Source organism: Artemia sp. Qi Xiang Cuo, chromosome 3, assembly GCF_049724085.1.
Source record: "Artemia sp. Qi Xiang Cuo chromosome 3, ASM4972408v1, whole genome shotgun sequence".
Classification (NCBI taxonomy): domain Eukaryota; kingdom Metazoa; phylum Arthropoda; class Branchiopoda; order Anostraca; family Artemiidae; genus Artemia; species Artemia sp. Qi Xiang Cuo.
In genome coordinates this window covers 94,503,594-94,517,366 of record NC_142796.1, presented here as the reverse complement: position 1 = coordinate 94,517,366, position 13,773 = coordinate 94,503,594, and the positions used below count along the sequence as shown (strand labels likewise).

General features: G+C 35.1%; 1 protein-coding gene across 1 annotated transcript in view; it reads left to right on the top strand.

Annotated features, from left to right (window-relative positions):
* Positions 1–13,773, top strand: part of Prp19 (pre-mRNA processing factor 19) — a 122,881-nt gene that overhangs the window by 91,869 nt on the left and 17,239 nt on the right. Inside the window, 2 exon segments of the mRNA XM_089086742.1 lie at positions 5,853–5,988; positions 11,880–12,084. Coding sequence (XP_088942868.1) covers positions 5,853–5,988; positions 11,880–12,084 — 341 coding nt within the window.

The window sequence follows — 13,773 nt, the reverse complement described above, 5'->3', positions numbered from 1 at the left end:
TATAATTTGCACTTTACTGAAAAAATATAAATGTTTTTACTTTTATAACTTTAATAAATCAAATAATATAATAACATTTTGATTACTAAATATCAGTATATATTATGAATATTAAACTGACAATGCACATTCATTTATATTTTTTTCAGTAAAGTGCAAATTATGGTCTGGCCTTGGGAAGGCATAGGGGTTTTAATTATTTTTTTCGTTTTATATTGACATAGTCTTTTCAGGGAAAAAGAATATAATTCTTTAAATCTTTTCGTTTTTTTTAAGACTTTATAGTTTGGTCTAAGACTTTATAGAACTTATAATTTTTAACAACATACACTCTTTTAAAAATCTGGACACAAATAGTAGTGTTTAATTTAGTTGACCTGAAATAGAAAACTTGATACCATTCGCAAAAAAAACATCTATTTACTTTCTTTGATAGCTTGGATACACTTACGCTATTGTGATTTGGTTAAATTTTAAGAGCAGAACTAGCCCCAAAAGTTTGAACATAATACCCTCAGTCGTTCTTGGGATACAGCTGAGATGCTTTACTGGGAATTAGCATTTTGATTTAATCTTAAGGTAACTTTTAGTTTTTAAACATAATGGGCAAATGGGAGGGTGGGCATGGGAGGGGGACTAGTTGCCCTTCAATCACTTTCGACTATTAAAAATGGCATTATACATTTCTATTTTCAATCGAATGAGCCTATTTCGAAGTTCCTAAGACAACTCCTTCGATACGTAGTACCCTGGTCTAAAAAAAAAAAAAAAAAAAAAAAAAAAAAAAAAAAAAAAAAAAACAACATTGTACCCACATCGATCTTTACTATAAAAATGTCGAGCTTTCCAATCACTTTCGACTCTTAAAAAGGGCACTAGCCCTTTCAATTTCCAATCGAATGAGCCCTTTGTGAGTTTCGACAACAACGCTTTCTATAAACACCTTAAATGCCCCCAGGGCATAAATTACAGCCCTTGCCCTGAGGGCTGTGAGGGGGTTGTCATCCTCAAAGAACTAATTTCCAAAACTTTCAACTACGTCAAACAGAAGGGCTATCTCAAAATTTTGATTGGATGTGTTTGGGGAAATGGTGGGCGTGAGAGGGGTGTTAGTTGCTCTCTAATCACTCAACTATTAAAAAAGGCACTAGCCCTTTGAATTTCGAATCAAATGAGCCCTTTTGAAGTTTCTACGACATTGCTTTCAATAAAAACCTTATATGCCCGCTGGGCATAACTTATAAACCTTGCCCTGAGGGCTGGAGGGGGGGATTAACCTCAAAGACCTAATTTCCAGAACTTTCAACTACGTTGAAGAAAATTGCTATCTTAGAATTTTGATTGGATGTGTTTTGGGAAAAGTTGAACGTGAGACGGGGTTTAGTTAATCTCCAATCACTTTCTACTATTAAAAAGAGGACTAGTCATTCTAATGTTCAATCGACTGAGCTCTTTTTGAAATTTCTACGACAACAATTTCTATAAAAACCTTACGTGCCCCAGGGCGTAACTTACAACCCTTGACCTGAGGGCTTTGACGGGGTTGTCATCCTCAAATACATACTTTCCGGACCTTTCAACTACGTTGAACAAAATGGCTATCTCAAAATTTTGATTGGTTGTGTTTGGAGAAATGGTGGGCTTGAGAGGGGTACTTGCCATCCAATCACTTTCGACTATTAAAAAGGGCACTAGCCGTTTCAGTTTCCAGTCGAATGATCTCTTTTTAAAGTTTCTACGACAATGCTTTCTATAAAAAAAAAACATATATGCCTCCAGGGCATAACTTAAATCCCTTACCCTGAGGGCTGGGGGGAGTGTCATCCTCAAAAACATAATTTCTAGACTTTTTAACTACGTCGAACAAAATGGCTATATCAAATTTTGATTGATTGTGTTTGGGGAAATGGTGGGTGTGAAAGCGGTGTTAGATATCCTCCAATCCCTTTCGACTATTAAAAAGGGGACAAGCCGTTCTAATTTCCAATCGAATGAGCCCTTTTTGAAGTTTCTACAACACCACAATCTATAAAAACCTTATATACCCCCAAGGCATAATTGACAACCCTTGCCCCGAGGGCTCTGAGGGGGTTATCCTCCTCAAAGACCTAATTTCTAAAAAATGTAACTACGTTGAACAAAATTGCTATCTAACAATTTTGATTGGATGTGTTTGGGGAAAAGGTGGGCGTGAGAAAGGGCACTAGCCCTTTGAATTTCCAATTAAATGAGCCCTTTTTCAAGTTTCTATGTCAAAGCTTTCAAGAACAACCTTATATACACCCAGGTTATAACTTACAACCCACATCTTTACGGCTCTGGGGGAGTGTCATCCACAAAGGTATAATTTCCGGACCTTTCAACTACTTTGAACAAAATGGCTATCACAAAATTTGAATTCGATGTGTTTGGATAAATGGTGGGCGTGGAAGGTGTTTTAGTTACCTTCCAATCACTTTCGACTATTAAAAAGGGCATTAGCCATTTCAATTTCCAATCAAATGAGCCCTTTTTTAAGTTTCTACGACAACGCTTTCTATAAAAAAAAAACCATATATGCCTCCAGGGCATAAGTTAAAACTCGTACCCTTAGGGCTGTGGGGGGTTGTCATCCTCAAAGACCTAATTTCCAGAACTTTAAACTACGTTGAACAAAATGGCTATCTCAAAATTTTGATTGGATATGTTTGGGGAAAAGGTGAGCGTAAGAGGGGGGTTTGTTGCCCTCCAATCACTTTTGACTGTTAAAATGGGCACTAGCCCTTTGAATTTCCAATCGAACGAGCCTATTTTGAGGTTTCAACGACAACGCTTTCTATAAAAACCTTATATACCCCCAGGGCATAACTTACAACACTTGCCCTGAGGGCTCTGGGGGAGTGTCCTCCTCAAATCATAATTCCTATCTGAAAATCAACTACGCTGAACAAAATGACTATCTCAAAATTTTGATTGGATGTGTTCGGGGAAAAGGTGGGCGTGGAAGGAGTGTTAATTGCCTTCCAATCACTTTTGACTATTAAAAAGGGCACAAGCCACTACGATTTCCAATTGAATGAAGCATTTTGAAGTTTATGCGATAACGTCATCGATACGAAGTACCCTATTTTAAGACCGAAAAAAAAATAAATAAATAATACATTGTGCCAACATCGTTCTTTACTTAGGCAGCGCTATTGCGCTGCCTATCATTTATATCTTATACTCTACAAGGATAGGTTCTTTCCTAAACTTTTTCTTTTGGCTGAATCAAATATCTGATCATAATCTATAAGGCTGAGGAGTTAAGGGGTCTGAAGTTTCAGGAACTTCTCAATTATTAGTCCTAGAGTGAAACTTTGGTTGGTGCATCCTCTCTCTCTGTCTCCTGAAACCACACTGTTCTTCTCTTAAAACTTTGCCTACAGCATCTCAAAGTCTAAAAAGTATCATCTTGCTAAGCAATTTACTATCTACAGAAACTAGGCTAATGCCTCTATAATTTTCACATTCACTCTTATCACCTTTCTTATGAACGGTTTTTATTAAAGCTTTCCTAAATCGCTAGGTACTTCCCCTTTTTTTTAAATTATATTCATAATCATCAGTCATTCATCTTAACTTTGCAACCACTATATTTCTAAAGCTGATTTACCATAATATCAGCACCCAAGGCCTTGTTATTTTCTAATCCTTTTACTACTATCTCTAACTCTCCATTGCGACATAAATCTTCCTTCATTTCGAAATTGTCACAAACTTTTCCGTTCTTTTCTATATTACTTCCTGTAACTTTATCACGTTCTCATTCTCATATCCTAACACATTCTCCCTCTCAGACCTAACATATTTTCAGAATATTTTGCCCATCTCTCTTTTACATTTTTAAGTCTAAATTGTTAAGCTGTTGTCTGTTACTATTAAACTGTTACTATTATGCTGTCTGGCTGCATCTGGAGATTCTCAGTAATTTCATCTATGGTCTCAACTTCACACCTCCTCAATTTATACCTTAATCTCTTCTTTACTTCCCTTACTTCCTCTTATTCTAAGATGATCTATTCTTCAAATACTTCTTTTGCAAACCCCTCCTCATTTCTACCAAACCATTTCCGCTAATATTCTCAGTTGTGTTTCTAACTGTTTTCCCTAAGATTCGATCTGTTACATCACAAACTATTTTCGAGAAATAATTCCATCAGTCTTCTCCATTGTGAAATTTTAGACTCCAGTTTCTTATTCATTTGTTCCTGGAGATTCCCTCTCAAATTCTCATTTCAGAGTCAACCAACGTCATAACATCCCCAAAGGTAGTAACTCTTCCTAAATTTCAGCTTTGGATTAACTCTACACACTACCAAAGGATTATCTTTACTTTTAACATCAATAACAGCATTTCTAAATACCCTAATATCTTGTATCGATCCTGCCAGTGTTCGTTTACAATTATGTTGTCGATAAGGTTGGTCGTGTTACCGTCTTGTGAGTACCATTTTAAGTTATTTGCCATTTTATTCTCTGCCTAGGCACCGTATCTTTCCTAACTAAATAAATGGATTCTATATCATCTAATTTCATGTTCCTTATTTCTGTTCGTTTATGTTCCATGTTTCAAGTCCAGTTCAGAATATCTGATTTTGTCAGTCAAAATGTTGAAAGGCTAGTTATTTTTTATCGTTGTAACGTTCCAGTCACGATTATCATATCCTTTAAATCATTGAACTGTTGTGAATTACAGAAAAGAACTTATTGCCATCAGTGCAGGTCAGGGACTAACACTTTTTTTAAGTCTACACTAAGCGCTTAAGCCTGCTTAAAATCGGACAACAGGATTACTCTAGGACCTAGGATTACTTGACGATACTCTTCTTTCAACAAGAGTTTAAGCCGTGCATAAGTAATCTCAAGCCTGTTACGTCAGACTCATTATTTATTCGCTCCTGCAAATATTTTACTATAATGGAGAGAAAGCCCATAATAGATAGTTTAGCTTGGAGAAGGTTGATCGGGCCAAAAAAGCCCTCCAAAACCAACCAAACCCAGTAGATTTACCCATTAATCAGAGTGTAATGTAATGCTGTGTCGTTTACTAGGCTACAATTTCCCCCGGCGGTGGCACATCTCTAGGACACCCTGTAGTGCCATTTGCAGCTAAGGTTCTGTTTAGGAAAACTCATGAAATGTCCATCATTAAGGCACTATGAGGCCATGCAGGCAGAGTTTTCCTGCCTTTCTCAGTTTGGAAAGTTTTCCAAACTTTCTTAAAACCTTTTTACCCAGCCTATCCTCGTCAGGGCATTCATCTGGTAAATTCAAATAGGAAATAAATCTTACAGTCACACCCTTGATATAATCACAGTGGTTCTAGGAAAATTGCATCCAACTAGATGTCTTCAAGAGTCAGAAGCAGAGAGTCCACTTGGGTTCTGGCTGAAATAAAAGAACCCTGACTTCAATTTGCCTTTGGTTTAAAATGTATGTCTGTGTTGGTGCAATATTTATATCAATAATCTAAATAGCTTCGTGGTCAAGCAGATAGTTGGATTTTTCGTCTAATATTAGAAAGGGTCCTCCAATTTTGACGGTTTTAAGTTATTTTTGGGGTGCGAGGAAGGTGTATACTTTCTATATTGCTGCCAGGAAGAGAGGTGTATATGTCCTTATGCTTCTCTTTTTTTGCTAAACAATAATCTATGTTCTACAGTACTTTAATTTTAATTCTGTTGGTTCTATTAGCCTAATAAAGGGTAAATATTTCAAATTTAGTTTTAAATTATATAAATTTAATGTTTTGTGTATAAATTTCACACCATCAATTTGGAAATAGCTAGAATATCCCAATTTAATAATTTGGTTTAATTTTTTACATTTAGGTATCTGATGGTGGTGGTGTGGCCCTTACTGTGGCACAGTTTCATCCTGATGGCCTGATTTTTGCAACTGGTACCGCTGACGCACAAATAAAGATTTGGGATTTGAAAGAACAGACTAACGTTGCCAACTTCACTGGTAAGAAATTCAATAATAAAGGGCTAAAAGCGTTTTTTTTTCAGAATAACCGATTCCGGTTTCATTTTAACTTTTTATTAGTTTCCTGTGAATATTCTTAAAGTTAATTTTAAAAAAATAATTAAATAATTCTTCATGGAAGTGAAACTGGAGCTTATGCAAAAAAAAAAATCAGAGAAATGGAAAATTGTGTAAATTTGGAATTCAATACATTTGGAAATAGTCTCAGTTTAAAAAAGTACCAAAGAGAAAATATGTTCATGAACCACAATCAGTTCATGCGTATATATAATGGTTTTCATTATTATTATTTTTTTTTTTTTTTGCATTAATCCTTATTCTTATAGAACATCATGGTGATGATGTCAGGTCCTCCCTATACATAAACCTAAAAAATCAAAAAGTTGAGTTGGTTAGTGTGTTGACCGAAAAGCTCCTGCATCAGGTAGATCCATAAAATGTATTTTTTTTGTAAATTAATCCGATACTATTTCTTTTTCTGTACAATAAAAATATCTAGAAATTTGTAACGCAATATAGCATAAATAGTTAACATTAATGCTAAAAAAAGAACTACTGCATTTTCACAACATTATTTACGTTTTATAATTAATATTAAATAGGAGATGTGTCCCAGTAGATAACAGATAAGAAATCACTCCACTATTTAATGATATTCATTTGTAAGTACCCAAGCTACCCTTTTTTTAAGAGGATAGATATCAGTTTATTTGTACAACGAAAGATTAAAATGTAAGGTGCTCAATAATTGTATTCTGATTCCATTTGTACGTTGCACTTGGTCGGCTTCGCCATTAAATGTGTTGTGGGAGCAAACTTTTGGTAACTAACCGCTTTTAGAGTATACTGCCCCAGCATGACACTTTGGTTGAATTGCGAAACAATCTAACCATATGGAAAAAATTCAGAAACATACTCTTGTTATTATTTTCCGTGGCCTGGAAACTCCGTATTCTGACTGTTAATTAAGTTGGATTTAGTTTCGCTGGAGCAAAGAAGACAGAACCTGAGCATTTATTTTGGGAAAAAATTATAGATACCCATTAACATTTTGACATCCTTCCCCTAGGTTTTAACCCTACACAAGGGTTGTTGGAGGGCCAGTCCCAAAGATGAAAGAAATACATGCTTTATGAAAGAATGTCTATCCTAAATTTCATACACGTGTACAATGCCACCCTTTATTAAATTTTGTATTTATTAACGTAAAATGTAATTTGGCAATGTTCAGGAAGGTAGTTTTTGAATAGAATGATTTTGATGAATGCAGCTACAATAATATTGCTGCAATACGAAATAATATGGCTGCAGCTACTCTTTGCTAGGATAGTTGAGTAACTACGTCTCGTGATGCATTTGCATGAATAATCGCTGCATAATAGCATGGAGACAATTTTTATCGCCCCCCTCAAATATGTTGGAAACAGAGGAAATGTAGACAAAGCGTTGTTCTTGCCCTAAAATGTATGTCAAGAGCCACTAAGGACTATCAACAGGCACACAAAGAAGGAAAGTTGCAAGCCCCCTTCATTAACCAAGATGATCACGGTCTAACAGCCGAACGATACTTTCAAGTTGCAAGCCCCCTTTCATTATCAAAGATGATCACGGTCTAACAGCCGAACGATACATTCAAGTTTCTGAATTGTCTCATACTTTTAATTTAAGTTCTTTGTTTCACTATATACATTAAGACTGAGATTGTTAACTCCCTTCAGAACTTTTAAATGGTATATCCCATGAAAGAGCCCAAAACTTACAATATGGTCTTATCAAACTCAGTTTGTACTACAAAGTTACTAGTCGTTTTTCTAAATTAGCCACTATACATAAATGCTGCTAAAAGAAAAAGAAAGGTACATCAGTAAGTTCGAGGCAATGACCCTTCATTCTTGCCCTAGTTTAACAACCGATTTGTAAGTAAAATCGCTTGTCGGTAAATTCTGTTTTCCTAATTCTTTTGATCAAAAAAAAGATTAAACTAACTTCTAGAGTCCCCCCTACACAAAAAAGTATATTAATGAATCTTTATTTCTAAGATCAAAGGAGCGTACCCCTAGTCCTCCCACTGTCTGCCCCCCCCTCCCCGCAAGAAAAACGATTTATCAACGATATTTTATTCCAAAAATCATGGAAGATGAACCCCTGGCCTTCCCTCAATGGCCCGCGACAGAAAAAAAAACTTATTAACGGTATTTTATTCCAAAAGTCATGGGACCTGACCACTTTCCCACTGTCCAAGTCCCGACGCCCCCCCCCCCCGAAAAACTTATTAAAATATTTTATTCTAAAAATCAAAGGAGCTGATCCGTGTCCTACTGTCCATGGCGAGACCCCCCCCCCCCCCAAAAAAAAAAACCACTTATTAGCGATATTTTATTCTAAAAATCATGGAAACTGACCCCTAGCCCTCCCCCTATGGCCCGAGTGCTCCAAATAGATTTGTCTTCAAATTTGAACCAGATTTGTTTTCTGTTATGTTTACCACAACACTGAAAGTGTCAACCCTCAAAACTTTAAAATTTTGCGTCGCAAGAACGAACTTTTTTACGAAAAAACTGATGTGATATACATTGACCTGTTTATCAAGGTCTATGTATCGACGTTGAAAAAACTATCTGTCTTAGGTCAACAAATTATTGCCTTGCCGAAGGCCAACTTCGTAATACCACATTATCGCAACCACCTTGATCTATTTGAAAGATTTAAGGTCCTACAGACCTCTAGGGCTCATAAGCTGATGACTTCCAATCCAACCTCTACTTTCTCTTCTCTCTCTCCTTGTTAAGGCAGTATGTAATATACTGGATAGAGGAACTGCTGACAGTTGAGTCCTTCAATTTATCCAGGTGTACAATATCACTACTTAGAAACGAGAAAAGGGAAAGCTCCATTTTTTTGTGATTGGGTCAGATAACCATGGAACATCTTAAGCACCTTTCTGTTTAAGTCCAACTTCGATTTGAAAGTGGTACCTGTCTCCTTGCCTGCTAGAACGTAGCTTTCTGGTTAAAAGCAGAAACATAACTTCCGATAGTTCTCTGTAACATGGACTAAAATTTGTAAATTGAAGAACTTATAAACTCTAGGCTCTGGCTCAGTTACTAGCGAAAACCATTATTTTTTAGAATTTGGTGCATCAAACAACTAGTTGCCTGGATTATCTTCCAAGTCGAACTAATTCACGTCAAAGCTGTGAATATCAATCTAGCAGCTCTCCGCTGAGCATAAATATCATTGGACCACATAATTGGCTTCCGTAACCACCTTCTAAAAATGATCACCGGACGGTGAACATTCCTCTGTAATAAATGCTGGGAAAAATTGGGGTTAGTTCTTTGCCTCGGGAATCTCAGCAGTAAATTTTGCTACTGAAAATACTGGTAGTGTCTCTAGCACAGGAATTTATTCCCGATTTTTTCTCATTTTTTAAGATACATACATAAGAGGGAAGTATTTAGGGAGGAGGAGAGGGCAAGATGGTCCTTGCTTTTGCCCGATGTGTGGAAGTATTGATGGGAGTGTGAGTCATGTGATGTACGCGTGTGTAAAATTGAATGATTTGAGAGATGAAGTATAAGGAAAGACTGAGTTTGATGAGAGATGACCGGTGAATTTAATCAGAGATGGTTGTTTTGTAAGTGCTAAAAATTTAGGACGATTTCTGAGGTTGGCAATGGAGTACAGAAGTAGATTTTTCTTATATATTGTGTTTTTCTTTGTTTTGTGATTTGAGAAATCTCTTAATGCTCTGTGATGGTTATGTTATGTTTATGTAATGACAGTTATTCAAAAGATAATTTCCTACTTGTTTGGTATTGCCCTGGCCCTAGGACTTTTAGTGCAATAAAACTTAATTGTTTACTTACTTATTGTGGTGTATGTTCCCACTGAACCAACTGAAACAATCAGGTTCATTTTGAATGTCATTGGTACTAAAAAAAAAATGTAGCTTCACATATCTAAGAAGTATTTTCTGTGTTTGATATGGAACCAAGTAAATGATATGACTAGCTAAAGGAACGCAGTTCATCAATAAACCGGCTCAGAGCTCAGATTGTAAACGGATACCGTGCAAAATCAAATAAATAGTATCTTATTCATAATAAAAGTTTTCAAGGTGATTTTGCAAGATTTAAGGTTTTTATTTAAATTGTGGATTTCACGACCTAACATTATATTTCATATTTTGGTTTCTGAGTGGCACTGGCTTCAAAATCAGTATTTTTGTTTGAATTTCTTTTTTTAGTTGTGTTTAGATGGGTTAGTTAGTCTTCAGGTCTTTTCATCCTCGACTATGGGTAACCAATGAAAGAGAGAAAAAAAAACATCTGAATTGATTCTGTTTAGTATTTGCACGATGGATAGGAATGATTTATCCAAAAAAAAAGAAAAAAGAGAATCTGCAATTAAAAAGTTTTGGAACTAGAATGTAATGATCAACTGATACAAACCCCTTAGTTATATCTGAAAATACAAAAGCAATCTGTATTCCTGTGTCCAGAGCATCATTAACAAAAGAAGTAAGTAGTAAAATAGCCTGCAATGTCGAACCACCCTTTCTAAAACCAATCGAATGTGAAAAAAATCTTCTATCTTCAGAAAAACTTACAGTCCTACGATCAATAAGCTTTTCAATTATCTTTGAAATAACTTATAACAATGGAATAGGCCTATAACTCGTAAAATGAATTCTTGTCCCCTCATTCAAACAGCGGAATCACTTTTGCACATTTTTAACAATCTGGAAAAAGTCCTAATTTTAATTTTACATTAATTGAAGTGAGAAAATTTAGAGATAAATAATTTTACATTTTTGAAAAAAATATTCTGAAAAGAAAATCCATGAAAAAAAAAACAACAAGACATTTGGGGCACGTTTATATTTGAAATCACCTGAGGGTCAGATAGGTGTATTTCATTTTTGGGCTTTAGCGTGCATTTACTATGGATTAAATACTGCCCCACCCTCCCATAGTTTACTTTTACCTGGCGGAAATAAAACATCACAACAAGCCTAACACCAATTTTTTAAAATACATATTTCAGCTTAAGTTCTGAGTTTGTGTGAATCAGATCTGTTATTTTTTGAAAGTAGGCAGTTCTTCTTTTCTTTTTATTACTCCTACCTTTTTAATGATTAAGTAAATTTAGGATCCTCTTATTGTGAAAAACAGAAATAACTGTCTGAGTTTGCTAAAGAACTCGTAAAGTTAATTATAAGGCCCAAAATGAAAATTTCATTTGCAGTTATTTTTGTTTATCACTTTTTTGCCTGAAATAGGGCCGAAAGCGCACAATATATACTTTTGTACACACTTTTTCAAAGTGGATTATGTTTTGCACAATAAGCAAATCCTGGATTTTTTTTTTCTTAGCGACACAATCGGCTTCATTTATCAGTTTTCCGGACTATTTTAGAACCAAAAAGGAATGCTAGAAGAGTGATCATCTATGAAGCCAAAATGCTCTTTCTGCGTTGTCTTTGCTTCTGCCGTTTCTATAGACTGCAAAGACAACTAAACGACTAAAGCTAGATACGTAAACTAATTCCTGACTGAGTAGCTAATCGGTTGCGAAAATTATTCACACGCTAGGCAGAGTCAGTAAAAGTACTATTAGATGTTAGTATAATATATTGCAATAAATTTAAAAATTTCGTCAATGCCAACTGTTATTCAGCCTATTTTGGGATCCATATTATTCTACATGAGTGTCCTTTTTAACATTGTAATTATAATAGTCGAAGCACACTTCGATCATCATCATTAATGGTCTAAGATTCTAATCTACTTTATTTTTAACATGAACCATCTGTTTATGTTGTTTGAATGTTTCATATTGTCGTTTTCATGTTACATTTTTTTTATGTCACATGGGACAATTATATGCCATTTACTTATCTTAGAACGGTTATTAACATGCAAAAGCTGCAGATGACGCCAGTGTTAAAATATGGGATTTGAGAAAGTTGAAGAATTTCAAAACTATTCAATTGGAAGGCAACTATGAAGTCAAAGATCTGTGCTTCGACCAAAGTGGTACCTATTTAGCTGTTGCTGGCAGTGATGTCAGGTTAGTGGCTGTTAATTTTTTGAAGGGTGAGCTGATGGGGCACTTGTTCCGGACGCAAAATTTCAAACAAATTATGGAACGTCTATAATCATTTTGGATTTTACTTTTATTAAAATAAAGCAGACTGGGCAGACTGAGCAGTAATTATAAGCAAATTGAATGCAACATTTTCATTTTCCCAAATCTTCACCACCATTCATTGAAAATAAAAGTAGGTAGTAATAAAAGTAAAATATTGCGATGATTTAGCTCCCGTTCAGTTATTCCACGAACTCTAAGATGTGAAGAAAATAATTAAACACCAACACATTTCCTTAAAGAAACCTATAGATGTGTTTGAATTAATTGCGTATTGCGGAGACGAAGGGGTCGTTTTTTCAGTTGAACATTATGTTTACAGAATTTACTGGCATAGAGGGGAATGCATAAAGTATTGCTATTCATTAGGCGGAACTTTAAGCGCATAGAGTATTTCCTACTGCGCCATATTGGTTTCAACTTATTAAAAGCCGATGCCGTAGCTTGTCCAATCCTCCTCTTGATTTTGATGATTATTTCATCGTTATAATCAATCCAACTCTCGAGGTACTTAAATTCACTAACCTATTCAATTGGTTTATCTTTGTGTTTCTGTGTCAGCGGATAGTCAGACATAGCCATGCTCTTTGTCCTACTGATATTCACTTGTATTCCTACTTTGTCCTACTGATATTCATAACAATAACCAACAGGAATGGGAATAGGATAGGACAAATCCCTGCTTAACACCAGACATTATCTTGAAGAAAGTCGTATCCTCATTTTCTGTGGACATAGAATATTCACTATCTTCATAGAATGCGATTGTGATTTTGACTAGTTTATCAGGTACTCCGTAGTAATTTAAAATTTTGCATAAAATCTTTCGATAAACAGAATTGAATGCCTTTTCAGAATCAATGAAGAATGCATGTATATTTTTATTATTATTATCATTACTGCTTTTTTTTGTCGCATTCCCTGGACTCTTCAACTATTAGTCTAAGAATGAAAATAAGATCATAGCAAGACATACCAGGTCGAAAGCCGTATTGTTCTTCCCTGAGGTGAGTCTAAGGCTGTTCTTAGGCGTTCTATTTTACTAGAAACTAAGATAGCAACTAAGATTTTGTCCCGGATGCGATAGACGCTAGAACTGCCTCTGTGTCAAGTCAGCATTCATTCTCCATTACATAAAAAGTCTTGTGCTTTACATTCTAATCTACAAAGAATTTACTTGCCTTTAATTTAAGAAACTGAATATTATACTTTATATACCGAGTAAGCTATATGTGTTTAGTGACATAATGAGTTATAATATCTATAAATACTTTATATACTATGTATAACTATAAATACTGCATTAGTTAGATTAATACTAACCATAAGTACTTACATATGAAGCTTTTGTGTTTCACATACTGGTATTTACTGCTATATAGTAACTCACTAGTTTAGATACTAAACCTTTGTGTTTAAATTCTTCTCAGCTATTAGACTTTGCACATATTTTGTTAAAAACATATATGTTTTTCTTACTACAATTTGTGTGTTGATTAAGAGGGACCTATGTAGGTGTTGATGGAAGTGACATCGGATTAGCTTAAATCTTTAGTATATTCTATGCCTTGTTCTTTACATACAAGTATACTGTGTCTTTATGTTGTAAGT